General features: G+C 42.2%; 1 protein-coding gene across 1 annotated transcript in view; it reads right to left on the bottom strand.

Annotated features, from left to right (window-relative positions):
- MAP4 (microtubule associated protein 4) overlaps positions 1-16,706 on the bottom strand; it is a 171,894-nt gene that overhangs the window by 35,717 nt on the left and 119,471 nt on the right. The window contains 4 exon segments of the mRNA XM_049777292.1: positions 8,081-11,375; positions 11,377-11,393; positions 13,469-13,591; positions 14,438-15,502. Coding sequence (XP_049633249.1) covers positions 8,081-11,375; positions 11,377-11,393; positions 13,469-13,591; positions 14,438-15,502 — 4,500 coding nt within the window.

Genomic DNA, 16,706 nt, shown 5'->3' on the forward strand with positions numbered 1-16,706 from the left:
ACTAAATTTTGGTAGTGCTAGAGAGATAATACTGACCCCCCGTCTGATCCCAGGCACCACATGTGTTCCTGACAGTGATCTCTGAGCAGAGAGCCAGGAGAAAACACTGAGTATCACCAGCTGCGGTCCAGTCCCCTCCCTCCACAAAACAGAAAAGTAGATATTCGTCTTTTCTCATTTCTTGGTGTTTCTTTTCCACACCCAGTGGTACTCAGGGCTTATTCCTGGCTCTGCACTCAGAAATCGCTCCCGGGGGGCCAGAGAGATAGCGTGGAGGTAAGTCGTTTGCCATGCATGCAGAAGGTCGGTGGTTCGAATTCCGGCATCCCATACGGTCCCCATATATATTCTTATATAAAATAATCCCACTACGACACAAAAATGAACAATTTCAATTTTTATACAGCTAAGAAAATTTGCTTCAGGGGGGGGCAAAAAAATCTGCTTCAATTTCAAATATAAAAACAAGGCGCTGGAGAGATAGCATGGAGGTAAGGTGTTTGCCTTGCATTCGGAAGGATGGTGGTTTAAATCCCGGCATCCCATATGGTCCCCTGAGCCTGCCAGGAGCGATTTCAGAGCGTAGAACCAGGAGTAAACTCTGAGCGCTGCTGGGTGTGACCCAAAAACTACCCCACCCCCCAAATGAGGGGCTGGAGTGGTGGCACAGAGCAGTAAGGTGTCTGCCTTGCTGGTGCTAGCCTAGGACAAACCGCAGTTCAATCCCTTGGCATCCCATTTGGTCCCCCAAGCCTGGAGCTATTTCTGAGTGCATAGCCAGGAGTAACCCCTGAGCATCACCAGGTGTGGCTGCCAAAAAATAAATAAATAAATAATTTTATTTATATAAATACTATATATTATTTTGATTTGGAGGTCACACCCAGTAGTGCTTAGGGTGTTCACAGGACTACAGTATGCTAGATTTCAAACTCGTATCTCCTGCATGCAAAGCATTGGTCTACTGAGCTACCAATTAAGTCCCCACTTCTCTGTCTCTCTCGCATGCACGCCCAGTGGCACTCAGCTCTGACTCTGTGCTCAGAAATTACTCATATGGTGGACCATATGGGGCAAAATCTGGATCAGCTGCATTCAAGTCAAGTGCTCTACCCACTGTACTATCATTCTGTCCCCTATTTAATATTTAAATAAATATACTTGCCATGCTGAAAATCAAAATTGTTTATTATTTAAATTTTGAATCCTCCAATGCTATTGAGTCAAGAGGATAAAAAGGGTGAAGGAAGCATGAGCTAAATAACTTCCTAAGAATAAAAACCAGTATTTGCTAAATTAATTTCAAAGAACATTTAGACACCTTGACTCAAAAAGGCAAATCACAGAACTGTTCACAGGATTATAATAGTTCAAGAATTTAATGAGTTTCAACAAATGCTATAAAATTTTAACTTATTTTAAACTTTTTTTGTTGTTTATCTGTCTTTGGGTCATACTCAGCAATGCTTAGGATCACTACTAGTGATGTGGGACCATGTGGGATGTCTGGGATCGAACCCAAGTCAGCTTCATGAAAGGCAAACACTATACCTGCTGTCTCTCTGACCCCTTAACAAACATTTGAACAAAAGTTTTTTTTGTCTATTTTCATCTATGAGATGTCTTAATTTTCTAGTGAACTTCATTAATCAGAGGGTGAGAGAGTAAGTGGGAGTAGAAAGTAGAAATTTCACAAGCAGCACAATTAAGAACAGATAAAAGAATAAGTACTTCCCCCATTGTAAAATTGTAGCAAGATCTAAAATTACATATTTTTTTCATTTGCTGAACATATTTTATTTATGTACAAGGGCCTTAAAACTGTTAAGATTTGGTATTTATAAATTACTTCATTTCACACCAAGAGAATTTCTACCATAAACTGACATTCCCAGCTGTTAGGAGAGAGTTGATGGATTCAAGCAAACTAAAGAAATAGTAAAGAAGCTAGATAAAAAGGAGAGCATGTTTACTCAGTAGCAAAGGAAAGGACTGAGAGGGGGCTGTGAATAATTGCCACTCAAAGAATAACAAACCAAGTGCATCATTATTCATTTCACTACTGGCTATGGGGGGGCAAAATTATGTGATATAACTATAAATATCAGATTTCAAAAAGGCCTGAGAACTAGCTTTTTCCTTCACAAAACAGTCCCATAAAAAGCCATTTTTCTGACAAGTTCAGACTTCCCAAAATACCTCAATCTATGTAACACCGAGCATGCAAAACACATGTATAAACCATTTCTTTAAAGTTTCACCAGGTACCAGAATGATAGAATAGGGGTTAAGGGGGCCAGAGAGATAGCATGGAGGTAAGTCGTTTGCCTTGCATGCAGAAGGTCAGTGATTTGAATCCCGGCATCCCATATGGTCCCCTGAGCCTGCCAGGGGCAATTTCTGAGCATAGAGCCAGGAGTAACCCCTGAGCGCTGCCGGGTATGACCCAAAAACTAAAAAAAAAAGAATGGGGATTAAGGAGTTTGCCTTGCATGTGACTGACCCTGAAATCTATAACCAGGAATAAGCCTTGAACACAGATGAGTGTGGACCACAGCCACACACAAATTAACCAAAAAAAGTTTCAAAGAACTTGAAAGTGAAAGCTCAGTGCAGACAGCACAGAGGATAGGTCTTGCCTTGCTTGGCACACAGCTAACCCAGGATCAAAATTCCTGGCATCCTATATTGGTTCCAAGCTGCCAGGAGTAACCCAAGTGCAGCCAGGAGTGCACTGCCCCTCCAAAAGTTAGAATAAATATATAAGTAAATTAAAGTTTCACTCCAAAGAATAAAATGCTGGACTGAGAGTTTCATTCCAAATTAGCCTCTGGCTAGAGGAAAAGAAACCTCCCTAACCCAAATCACCAAATTCATCTCTGATTTACAATTTATATTGTATTATAATGTGTTTCCCTATTGTCAGCTAGAAAAGTGATTCAGCTAAAATAACTTGATAAGAGAATGTAATAATGACTAACCTATTTTGGTTTTGCATTGGAGCTGCACCCAAACGTGCTCAAGGACTACTCCTGGACATATTGTGCTCAGGGGTTGCTTCCTGTGGTGCATAAGGGACCATGTGGTACTGAGGATAAAATGTGAGGCTCCTAAAAGCATGTACTCTATCTCTTTGAGCTGTTTCCTCGGATCTTAGGTTTTCCCTTGTAAGAATATAACACTTCAGGCCCGGAGAGATAGCACAGTGGTGTTTGCCTTGCAAGCAGCCAATCCAGGACCAAAGGTGGTTGGTTCGAATCCCGGTGTCCCATATGGTCCCCCGTGCCTGCCAGGAGCTATTTCTGAGCAGACAGCCAGGAGTAACCCCTGAGCACCGCCGGGTGTGGCCCAAAAACCAAAAAAAAAAAAAAAAAAAAAGAATATAACACTTCAGCCTCCCAGCTCTTGAAGGTCTCTTTGCTTCCTGGGAGCCGGGAGTCTCTGCAAGCATGGGGTTCGGCAGGCCTCCGCCATGCCAAAGGCCTTCTTTTTTTTTTTTTTTTTTGGTTTTTGGGCCACACCCGGTGACGCTCAGGGGTTACTCCTGGCTATGCGCTCAGAAGTCGCTCCTGGCTTGGGGGACCATATGGGATGCCGGGGGATCGAACCGCGGTCCGTCCTAGGCTAGCGCAGGTAAGGCAGGCACCTTACCTTTAGCGCCACCGCCCGGCCCCACCAAAGGCCTTCTTAACCAGGCTTAAGGGAGGTGCAGGACTTGGGTGACCTCTGCAACCCTCTACCACCTTGCTCCAGATCTCCAGGGCTTCCACTAGGCCACATGCCTGGGAAAGCCAGTGAGGTGGTCCCTTGGAGGAGCTTGAAGTGGGAACTTTGAACTTCCAGCCCCCCAGCTCTTGAAGGTCTCTTTGCTTCCTGGGATCCCGGAGTCTCTGCAAGCATGAGGTTTGGCAGGCCTCCGCCATGCCAAAGGCCTTCTTAACCAGGTCTAGGGGGTGTGTGGAACTTGGGTGACTCAGCAACCCTCTACCACCTTGATCCGGATCTCCAGGGCTTCCACTGGGCCACATGCCTGGGCAAGCCAGCAGGAGCTTGAAGGTTACCCTAGGCTTAACTTGTGGGTGCTGAGAGTTGCTCGGTTGCAACAAAGCAGTCACTGGTAATTTCTTACCAGTCTATATGTTCAAAACTGTGCAGGGGCTAGTGCCCTTGCGCGCTCAGGATACATTAATAGTACTCCTTATCCTTGAATTATGTTTTTGTGTATGCAGAATGTCCATTTTGTACTCTGCCCTTTCACACACCCCTACAAAAGCTCATTTTTCTCTTTAACTCTCTCAACCCCTACCATCATTACTCCACATTTACCCTTTTTAACTTCAGTACTGCAGAGTTCTAAGTCACAGACCAAAGTGGTGCACTGGAGTTAACACCCCCCCCCCAACTATTTCAAAAGGCATAAAATGGGCACGTATGTCTTTTCAACATTTTTTTTGTGTGTGGTTTTTGGGTCACACCCAGCAGTGCTTAGGGGTTATTCCTGGCTCCATGCTCAGAAATTGCTCCTGGCAGGCTCGAGGGACCATATGGGACGCTGGGATTCGAACCGATGACCTTCTGCATGAAAGGCAAACGCCTTACCTCCATGCTATCTCTTCAGCCCTCTTTTCTTTCTTTCTTTTTTTTTTTTTTTTTGGTTTTTGGGCCACACCCAGTAACGCTCAGGGGTTACTCCTGGCTATGTGCTCAGAAGTTGCTCCTGGCTTGGGGGACCATATGGGACACAGGGGGAATCGAACCGCGGTCCATCCAAGGCTAGCACAGGCAAGGCAGGCACCTTACCTTTAGCGCCACTGCCCGGCCCCTCAGCCCTCTTTTCAACATTTTTTTTTTTTTTTTTGGTTTTTGGGCCACACCCGTTTGACACTCAGGGGTTACTCCTGGCTATGCGCTCAGAAATCGCCCCTGGCTTGGGGGGACCATATGGAACGCTGGGGGATCGAACCGAGGTCCGTCCTACGCTAGCGCTTGCAAGGCAGACACCTTACCTCTAGCGCCACCTTCCTGGCCCCTCCTTTCAACATTTTAAGTGTTTTCTTTGACAGCTATAGCTCTTGCTGAGTATTTTCTTGAACGGTGACGATTTTCCCCATTTTTTATCTTTTCTTCTCTTTGTGAACTGTTCAATAGGAATTTGGTGAAAGAGTCCCTCAGTTTAATTCTTATGTTTGAACCAAGTCACGGGTATTTTTGGACGCGTTCTTACGCCCCCATATACACGGATAACGCCATGTGGCTTTATTTCTTGTTTGCATAGGCACATTAAAACGGGAAAATACTATACATACAAATAAGTTCTTATCTAATAGAGATGGGAACACACAAATCTTGTAGTGCAATGGGACCTTACACCCTGAACATTGACATAATGACCTGGCACAAGCCTCAGAAGAATGAGCATTCTCCATTCACCCCTGATCTAGGGAAGCCATCTACGAAACATCCAAGGTTGTCTATAACATCACCTAGAAGCAGTCCTCTACCAGGGAAGAACCTACTGCTGTTCTGACAGCAACCTACTCAAAAGAGATTTCCCTTAACACTGAGAAGACTTAACAACAACAATGACCTGCTTACTGGACAGGGCTTTCTGCATTGCCCTTTAATTGTGAGTTGAAACGAGAGGATGCTCCACACCAGCCTGACTTCAATGTAGGATATGCAGATTCCAGGATCATAAATACAGAAATCTGATGCCAACAATAGAGACTGCATGAAAAATAAAACTGTATTGGCACTACAGACAATGACTTGGATTGAACAAACTAGTTTGCCTGGAGCCTAGAGTTGGTCTTATGCCAGGAAACTTCAGGGGTAGGGTCTCCTTGTATTTAGGCCAAGGCTTTTCCTTTCCATGTCCTCCATATTTTGGTGGGCCTATGCAAACAATATTTGCTACTCTAACATCGTTTTTAATGTGCTCCTTTGACTCTAAACCTTAAAAAAAAACCACTTAAACTTTTGATGTTAACTTAAACTAATATGCATGTGAATGAAAAGGTAAAAAAAATACTATGCCTACAATGTTTAAGGAGTCACATAAATTTCATGGCTTTATATTGCTTTGTGTACTGCTAAGAAAAGTTATAATGTACTAAAATCTGGGGACTTGTGGACAAAGTAATTGTACATGGGTTCTGTTTTATTTTTCTTTTCTTTTTTTTTTTTTTGTGGTTTTTTTTTTTTTTGGGGGGGGGGTCACACCCGGCAGTGCTCAGGGGTTATTCCTGGCTCCAGTCTCAGAAATTGCTCCTGGCAGGCACAAGGGACCATATGGGACGCCGGGATTCGAACCGATGACCTTCTGCATAAAAGGCAAACGCCTTACCTCCATGCTATCTCTCCGGCCCCGGGAAGAAATATTTTTTAAAAATATTTTAAAAAATGATATGGGGCCGGAGAGATAGCATACAAGTAGGGCATTTGCCTTGCATGCAGGACAGTGGTTCGAATCCCGGCATCCCATATGGTCCGAGCCTGCTAGGAGAGATTTCTGAGAACAGAGCCAGGAGTAATCCCTAAGCACTGCCAGGTGTGACCCAAAAACCAAAAACAAACAAAATATATATAGGATGATATAAATGGGAAAGTTGAGAATATTTTATGCAAAGGGTAAATAAGAAAACACCTTTCCGCATTCTTGATTCACACAGCACACACTTCTTAGTAGGTACAAATTCATGCATAACACAAACTTTACCTCAAATCAGTCCGTACCATGCAGAACAATAGCCCATGATGAAGCCTCTCCAAAAACCTAACCAAACTACCGAAGCCAAATGTGGTTTTTCAAGTCTAGAGTTAGTAGTAGCTGCACCATGCAAGTTGAGAACTACTTGAAAAATAGCATTATTTATAGGCTAATAAAAACCCCAAAAGACCAGAAAATATATTTCTGAAGATTAAGTTCAGGGAAAGCAAGATGTTCAGGGGAGAAGGGATTGAGGTTAACATTTTAAATTTAAAAGAAATCATAATCTCGGTTATATTTCAATTCATTGACTGTTTAGAATCAAAAGGGATAAAGTCATATGGAATCCTATATGTACAAGTTTTTTGGCTTGGCCCATAGCGGTAGTTATGTTTCATAGACACAGACTAGAACCAAAACTCTAACATCAGGTAGGCATCTGCGGTAGGCATCTGCGGTGAAATTTGTGTCAGCATTACCACTACTAGAAACACCAAGTCTTTCTATCAGTACAGGTCAGAAGCTAACTCATAAAAGTCAGACCATTTTCAGCTGATCACCAGCACAAGCTACTTATATATATAAACCATATATACTTATATATATATATATGTGTATATATATATACACATACACCCCAAAAAAGCCTTAGCTCCTCCCACATCTTCACCCCAACTTAGAGTCATGGAATTTTTTTCCTGTATATTTTTTGTTCTTTTTGGGGTCACTCCTGTAGGTGCTCAGGACTTCTCCTGGTTCTGTATTCAGAGATCACTTAGTGGGCTCAGGGGACAAATGGGGTGCCAGGGATTGAACCCCAGTTGGCCTCATGCAAGGTAAATACCCTACCCGACTATACTACCACTCTGGCCTCAACTGTACTTTTTTTTTTTTTGAGAGGTAAAGGGGGCACACTGGGTGGTGTTCAGGAGACCATATAGTGCTGGGGAGCAAACTCCTGCTTGCAAAGCATACACCCCAATTCTTTGAGCTACCCTCCCATAAATAGTTAAACAAGATAATGATTAGAATTTGGTTGTAGATTTTACAGCAAAGAGCCACACAAAAAATAGTTGGTGGTGGCAGGCTACTTGCTCAACAATTTCTGTCTTGAAATGAAATTTCCCCTGAAACTCAAAGTTCAGTGCTATGTAATTAGGTACGCAACCAAGTCACCACTCTTCTCAAGCTGGACACAAAGCATGCCTTGACTGCAAAAACACAATTAGCAGTTAAAGATTTTCATGCCAACAAACTAATAATCAACAGTGATGATTAGAGTTTGGATAGAATCAAAGCACAAGCTTTGCCTTTTCTGATGATGCCTCCAAAAGCAATAAGCACACACATTTCGCCATGGCAGGTTCATACCACTGGACTTCAGCTGTTTGGATCTCTCGCGTTCCAGGACTGTGGTTTTCGGTAAGACTGGAGCAAGTCCTCGGGATTTGGTAGGTCTCATATAGCCTTTCATTGGTTCTGCCATTCTACTTTTATCGCCCTTCTTCCCTTCTCCACCTGTCTTTGGCTCAGCCTGTCCCATGACTTTTGCAGGTATTTCCAAGATCTCATTTCTGGGCTCTTCAGGAGACTTAGAAGCAGTCACTGCTATCTGATCTACATTTCCCAAAGTAGTTTCAACTTCGCTATCTAAGAAACCAGACTGGAGTTCTGGAGTTGTTGATTGTGACTGTTTTAATTCTGTAATTGTACTAATTTCTTCCATTTCAGCCTTTTCTCTTTTGAGGTGTGATATAGTCTCATCTACCTTCTTATCTAGGCTCTTGGAATCTTGATTGTCAGCATTTTGGTCCTCACAAAAATTAGGGATTTGTGCTTTGTCTCCCAAGACAGACTCTTTCTTAGACTCTTTCATTTCCTTTGTTGAACATGCTGGAAAATTATTCAGATCTGAGCAAGTTTCTAAGACTCTGACCTCACCCAGTAGACTTTGGTCTTCAACTAGAACTCCAGAAACAAAATGCCCCTTTGTTGGCTCTGTATTTTTCTCTACAGACAGCTTACACACACCACTGCATATTGACTTAATTTTTCCTCTTACGTGTTCCCCATCTATCTCTGTTTCATTTTTTATGGGCTCGGCAAGTTTAACTTTACTACTTGAACTGTTATCTCTGAGGCTGTTAACGGATTCTACAGTCGCTGTTGAAGTTAAGGCAGCAACTCCTATGTTTGTAGAGGGTATAACCTCAAAAGAAGCCTTGGGTTTAACTTCACCTGAGACTCTGTCTTTGCTACAATTATCTGCCACTGATAATTCAGAAATCTGGGTAGGAGCTGTCCCTTGCCCAATTTCAGTCAAGGTATCTGGAAAAGAATCACTTTCCTTTACTACTTGAGATGTGAGAGATGGCAGTTTTCCACAGGCTGCTGTCTCCAGAACCTCTCCAGGAGTGGGCTTATTTATTAACCCTGGTGGTGTTTTAGGGCAGGTGAATGTAATATTACTATTTTCATCCATGTAGCCAATTCCTTCAATTCTGCAGTCCCCTGGAGTTTCCATGGGAACATGTATTTCTGTTGTTTCTGCCTTGCTGTCCAGAATTTGCTTCTCAGGAAAACTATTTTTAACCTTTTTACTTTTCCCATCATTATTCCTATTATTTGGTTTGTCAGCTAATGCAGTGTGTTCAGAGGATTTATCTGTCTTATTGTCCTCAGACAGTGCTGAAGGAACATGCCCCATCTCCTGAAGCTGTTCTTGGCAGCTCATAACTGTCACCTTGGTAGCTGGTTTAGTAAAGGCAAAATCCTCGACTATGTGTGTTTTGTCCCCGCCATGAGCCTCAAGCTCAAGAGAATTAACCTTGACATTTCTATCCTTTTGCTTAACTACTTCTACGGTGGGTGTTTCTAATACATGTGACAGCAAAGGATCATGATTTATGGGGAAAGTGAATCCTAACTTCGTGTTTTGATGGGGAATACCACCAGTACTTCCATCCTTCCCTATAGAAGGCGAGTTGAGGATTTGCTCCTTGTTGTCCTGCTGAGCAGAATGTGTGGAAGAGTTATTTTTAAACTTTTTGCTTTTATTTTCACTGCCTCTTTTTCTAGGTTTTTCAGAAATCGAGGGCACCGCTTCATGATCCATCCAAGGACACTTTCCTTCCGTATTCTGGTTACTGACATCCATATCTCTGCTTACTGTTTCTCCTTTTGCTTTAGCGCTAGAAATTTGAGTCAACCCTGAACTACTTCCCAAAGGAATCAATGCCTGCAAGGTGTCTGCAACACGAGTGTCAGATGTCTCCTTCAGCTCCATCAACCCTGCCTCAACAAGGTCACCTCTGACCTCTGGTTGCTTTGAAAACTCCAGTCCAAGCTCCTCACTTCTATTCCCAGGAACCATTCTTTCACTTTTAGGGATTGGTTCACTTGGCATAAAAACAACCCTGTCATCATCCTTCTGGCTCTCCTGAAGTAATGGCAACTCAGATCTTATCCTCCCCTTTCCAGAACTTGCTTTGACTTTCCCAGAGCTTCCTCTCCCCTTTTTGCTCTTGCCATCACCTGCCATTCTCTTAAATGTGTCATTCCCTGGCCCAGGCCCCTGAACTATCATCTTGTCTTGCGGCTGCTCAGACGCAAGGAAGCCAATTTCTTGATTTTGTTTCAGAAAAGTTTCCTTTTTAAGTTCTCTAACTTCTTTAGTCTCTTTAGAAGGGCCTTTTTGTTTGTTATTCTGCACTTTAGACATTTCAGTTTCACCAATCCCTGCATTTAGATTACCTTCTAAACAATCACTGGCTGTCAGTGTGGGTGTGAAATTAGTTAATTCTGCTGCTGTGGGTTTTGAAATTCCACTCATAGCTCCTTTTTCCAAGACAGGAGAACAATCCTCTTTGAGTGTGACCACCACAGGACTTTCTTTGTGGGCAAGAACTTCAGTCTGGGGTCTTTTCAGATGAAGAGATCCTGTTGTCTGGCTTTTATCTAGAGTTCTCAGGTGGGGTGCAGGCTGTGGTTTGCAGTCATCCTGCTGCAGTCTTTTGTCTTTGTTCTGTGTTACTGACTTGTTACCTTTGTCCTCTGCATCTTCTTTCTGATTTGGCTGAGAATTATTAGCAATTTTGGGGGGTTCTTCCAAAGAACACAAAGGAATGGCTAACTTTTCTGAAACCAAGTTCCCAGTTACTAGTTTGGCTGCTTTAGAGTCAACCAAACATTCCTTTTCCACATTTTCTCTGGATGCCATTCCATACTCTACGCTCACTATAGAAGACTCCTTGGGAAGAACACCTGATTTCTGTGAGTCTGGTGAAAAGGGAGGACCTTTAGGTTTGTCAGCATTGTCCTCGTTACACAGTCCTCCAGCCCAGGGCTGAGGATCTCTCTTTTGCTTTGGTTTCTTCTTTTTCTTCTTCGTCATCATTGATGTGCTTTCAATCTCCCAGGGCTCCCTGCCAAGGTCCCTCTGGGATTCAACATGAGTAGTTTTCCTTTGGCTTCCAGGATCACCCCAGGAAGATGAACCTGAGACCCAACTCAACTCAGGCAAAGAACTGGCACCCAGCCCAAGCTCAAGAGTCTTCTGTGGAGAAGAGCCGCCCAGCTGCTCAGGAACAACCCTGGCAGGCCTGGGCCGGGCAGAACTGCGGCCACTGGGTCTGTACATTCGCTTGGCTTGTTTGGGAAGGGTACCTGCAATACATGAAGTTGGCTAAAATTCCAAACAGAAAGCTCCTTGCTATTGTTTCTTTAAAAAGACATGCACTTAGTGACTCATTTAAGTTGTCTATTTTCACCAACCCACATACTATTTAATTTAGAAAAACATTTTATTCCAAAATATCTCTCACCCTTTTATAGAAGGAGTAAATATTTAACAAAGATCTTTATCCCAAGTATAGATATTTTTCAAATACATTTATAACTAAAGTTAAGAAATTCAAATAGAGATCCTCTAGCCTTTATGACAAGAAGTTAATGCCTATAAACATCATCTGATATATATTTTGTTATTTTTAATAAATACAACATTCCAATTCCATAACAAGATGGCACAATCTCAGCACTTTTTGATGGTATTCATTAACTGAGGAAAATATATAGGGAGTTTGGACAAAATTTCAAATTCAAAGAATAAGTCATCAAAGTTCTACTAATTACTTGTCAAACTAACCAGATTGATTGATAAATAAACCAGTAGGCTAGATTTATGATAGTTAAAAAGAGAGAAAAGAAGAAAAATTACTCAACTGATAGTCTGGCAAGGATAAAATTCTTAACATTCCAAAATTAGAGTATCCTATCCTATTTTGAAAGATCAGTGTCTTAGATTTCAATGTTCTGTTCTTAAATAAACTTTCCAATAGACACAGAAATATATATAAAGCCACATATGCAATGAATTAAAATTAGGATACATTAGCTGGAAATAAATTTAATTAGGATGCTTTTTTTTGTTTGTTTGTTTGTTTGTTTTTGGTTTTTGGGCCACACCCGGCGATGCTCAGGGGTTACTCCTGGCTGTCTGCTCAGAAATAGCTCCTGGCAGGCACGGGGGACCATATGGGACACCGGGATTCGAACCAACACCTGGATCGGCTGCTTGCAAGGCAAACGCCGCTGTTCTATCTCTCCAGGCCCTAATTAGGATGTTTTAATTGGGAAAGTGTCAGGAAACAAACTGATCTAACTCCCCCTCTAAGTCAATACAGATTCAAGATCTTGACAGAAAAGTTCCATTAACAGCAGGTCTAGAACAGTTCTTGCTGAATTAACCCAATAAATCAATTTCAAAAAATAGTGACATTCTTTACCCCTTCAGTGTCCTAAAAATCTTACCTTTTATTTAATACTTCAGGTTAATTTTTCTTTCTCTCTACAGAAGTTACATAATTTGTCAATTGGCAGCCATTTGATGCCATCTTTTGTATTATTTTATTCAATTATTATTTAAATCTTTGGGCTCAGAGTTCTGTCACTGAACAAAGGACCCACACTTAATGATGTGCCTTTGTATGTATGTATAATAAGAACTTGGTAAATATTATATTGGGACACTAAAACACTAGAAACTACTAAATACTTCTTATATGATATATGAATCACTACAAACTATAAATGAAAAATAAATTCCGAAGTCCCTGCCTTCAGTTTAGTCTAATCACAATAAAGTAACCAGAGATTCATTAGTTCATGATCAAATGCACACACTTCAATCTTAGCATCAAAGACATATAAAACTCTTTAAATAGAAAGTATCTTAGAACAGTGCCTCCTAAAATTTGATATAGGTTGGAAATTACCTAGGGAACTTATTAAAATGTATACTTATTCTGATGGATATAGGCAGAATTCAAGACTCTACATTTCTAATAACTGTTAAGACGATGCAATACTGTTGAATCATGAGATACCCCGGAACTAGACAGGATTTACAGAACATAGTTTGATAAATTTATTCATCTTACATATTAGTATTTCTCAACTGGGGCCATATGGCTTTCTGTGGAGATCCCTGTATATTCCAAGGGTTCACGCATAATAGGGGAGCACAGCATGAGACTAGGGGATGAAACTAGAACTGGGAGGAGGGGGCCACAGAACAATACAAGGTAAGAGGAGGCAGCCACAATTATAAAAAGGTTGAGAAAAACACTATTATAGCAGAGTAAACTGTAAAAACTGTAAGATGAAAAATACATAAAAGCAAATATCTACCAATTCTCCTTCACCTCCTTCCACCCTGATGTCCAGTTTCAAAGATTGTCCATTGTTTTCCTAACTTACCTAAAGTCTCTGCAGGAAGTTCAGAAGGTTGACTGTTCAATTGTTGCTCTTGCTCTACTTTTTCTAACACGGAATCATCATCTGTTGGCAAGTTGCACTTTTGGCTCAGGGCTGTGCCTGATTCTAAAGATAATAGTAAAAAAAAAAAAAAAATCACACAGGGTTCAGAGAAGCATCATTCCAGTTGTTTTTCTACCTTCAAGAAATTGGAAATGAGCACTTTTTGAGGAATAAGTGAGTTTCTATGAGGAGAGCAGAGTAACAGAATGAATAGAATGGTAACTGAAAGGAGAAAAGGAGTGTTGAGAGGGATTTTTCACAAGGTGGGAAAATGTGAGTGTGCTGGTACAAATTGAATAAAAGGAGAGAAAATGGGGACTGGAGCAATAGCACAGCGAATAGGGCATTTGTCTTGCACGTAGCTGATACAGGTTCAATCCCCAGCATCCCACGTGGTCCCTTGAGCCTGCTAGGATTTATTTAAGTGTGGAGCCAGAAGTAAACCCTGAGTGCCACCAGGCGATAGCCCTAAACAAACAAATGAATGAATAAAAAAAAGTATTTAAAGGAAAGAAAATAGTAAAGGGTAGGAAAGATATTAGGCAATTAAAAAGGCAAAGGGGATGGGATTGAATCAGACTAGTTTGGCCTTATTCAAGAACAGAGGTAGTTTACTTATAGTAACGAAAAGTCAAAAAAGCTGACAGAAATGAATACATGTAGTGAGGTAGATGCAGTAGTGGAAGTTTGAGAATGTTCTCTGACATTGCTTCAATTAATCCGTTAGGGAAAATAATCAAGATTAAAAGAGCACACGAATAGGGGTGTTGGAGGAGGATAAAAGAGTTTCTTTTAGAGTTGCAAAATACACTGGGTGACGATTTAACCTGGGGCAAGACATCTGCCTCTTTTCCTTCTGAGGACTACAATTGAGAGGCAGAAATACTCAAGAGCACATGTAACCCATACCTGGTGAGCTCATGGAAGTAGGTGCAACAGACTGTCCCTTGTCCTGGAGAGAGTCTAACTGAGAATCCTCAGGGATTTCTTCCTGTGATCGTGTAATTTCTGTGTCCTTAATGAGAACTGGTGCCACTTCTGTTTCTAAGGGTGGTAGAGCCACATCCTTAGCCAGGACCATTTCTGGTTTTGAAGGCCGAGACACATCTTTGTCCATAACCCTCACCGTTTCTTGGGGTGGAAGCATATCCTGGCCCAGAGCCAACTCTGTTGCTTGAGATAGAGCCACATCCTGGCCCAGAGCCATCTCTGTTACTTGGGGTGAAGCCACATCTTGGCCCAGAGCCATCCCTGTTACTTGGAGTGGTAACACATCCTTCTCCAGACCTATTTCTTGGGATGTGAATACATCTTTGTCCAGAGTCATCTCTGGAGATGAGGCTACATCCTTCACAGGGGTTTCTTTTGTTTCTGGGGGCAGTGCCATCTGACTGATATTGGCAACTTCTGAATCCGAGGATAAGGTTACCTCCCCTGTTAAGGACATTTCAGCAGACGAAATAATGTCCTTAGCCGGTGCCACCTCTATTTCTGAGAGGGATACTTCACCCTTAGGTTGGGCCATATCACTGTTTGTGGGTGGTACGATGGCCTCAGATGGGGTCAAGTCCATATTTATAGGTGGCGTCCTCTCTGTTTCTTTGAGTTGTGTTTTATCCTTGGCTGGCACTACCTCTGTTTCTGTGGGCAGTAAAATGTCCTTGGCTGAAGACACATTTATTTCTGTGGGCAATAGTACATCCTGAATAGCAGATTCTTCGGATTCTTTGGTCAGTACCATGTCCTTGACAAGAGCCATATTACATTCAACAGATGAGTCCGTGTCCATGGTCGGTGCCACATTTGATTCAGTAGGTGATTCCATGTCTTTAGTCAATGTCACCTCAGCTTCTTTAGTTAGTGCCATATCCTTGGCTGGAGCCATCTCTGCTGTTGGTGTCTTCAATCCCATTATGTCCAGTGCTTCTGGTGGTGTCTTCTCTGCTGATGCCATCTCTACCTCATCAGCAGGTACTAAAAAATAAATAAGTTTGGAAACTTAGGGATCATGCTTACTTGCTCATAGCTCCATATTCAGAATTTAGTGAATTTGGTGAAATAGTTCCAAGGGCTGGAGTACAGTCTTTGCATTGCAGGAAGACTGGGTTCAACTTGCAGCAAAGCAAAGTTCCCTGAGCACCTCCAGCATACTGAGCTATCAAGGTGCACACTGTGCCTTCTATATGGCAAACTGGTTCAATCCATCCCCAGCACCAAATGGCCCAATGAGTTCTGCTAGGTATGGCCCTGGAGGATCTGAGTACCACCTGGGTGATGGTACTAAAGTACCTTTGCAGTAATATATCCAAAGGGCTTGACTCTGAACTACTGGCACAGTTTGTAGAGTTTTACCGAAGGGGCACTGAGGCCTCATAAGTACTCAGAGTCGACCAGCAAAATAAAAGACTTTCTTTGCACACATCAAATATTATGTTTAAACTATTCTCGAAGGGGGCCAGAGTGACAGTACAGGGAGTAGGGTGTTTGCTTTGCATGTGGCTGACCTGGGTTAGATCCCTGGCATCCAATATGGTCCCACAAGCCTGCCTGGAGTGATTTCTAAATGTAGAGCCAGAAGAAACCTGAGTGCCACCAGGTGTGACCTCAAAACAAGCAAAAAACTCCAAAAAGTACAAAATAACCCAACAGCAGGGGCCGGAGTGATGGCACAAGAGGTAGGGCGTTCGCCTTGCATCGCTAACCTAGAATGGACTGTGGTTCAATGCGGTTCAATCCCCCCCACCCTGTGTCCATATGGTCCCCCAAGCTAGGAGCGATTTCTGAGCACATAGGAGAAGTAACCCCTAGCATCACCAGGTGTTCCCCCAAGAAAAAAACCTAATATGCTTAAAATCATTTGTGATAGAAATAAAATTCTTTTTATTTTTTTTCAGAAGATAGCATTTAGTGTGTATGTGTGTGTAGCTGTTTGTTTGTTTGTATTTCAGGGCTATTCCTGACTCAAGAGAGACTCCTGGCAGTGCTCAGGTGAATATATGTGGTGCCAGGGATCAAACCAGGGTGGTGACCAAAGAAACCACATGCAGGGCAAATGCTTTACCTCATGTACAATCTTTCTGGCGCTTCCTTTGAGTCATTTATTTTTTAATATATATATTTTTACTTTTAGACCACACCTGATGGCGCACAGGGATTACTACTGGCTCTGCACTCAGGA

Source organism: Suncus etruscus, chromosome 7, assembly GCF_024139225.1.
Source record: "Suncus etruscus isolate mSunEtr1 chromosome 7, mSunEtr1.pri.cur, whole genome shotgun sequence".
Lineage (NCBI taxonomy): Eukaryota > Metazoa > Chordata > Mammalia > Eulipotyphla > Soricidae > Suncus > Suncus etruscus.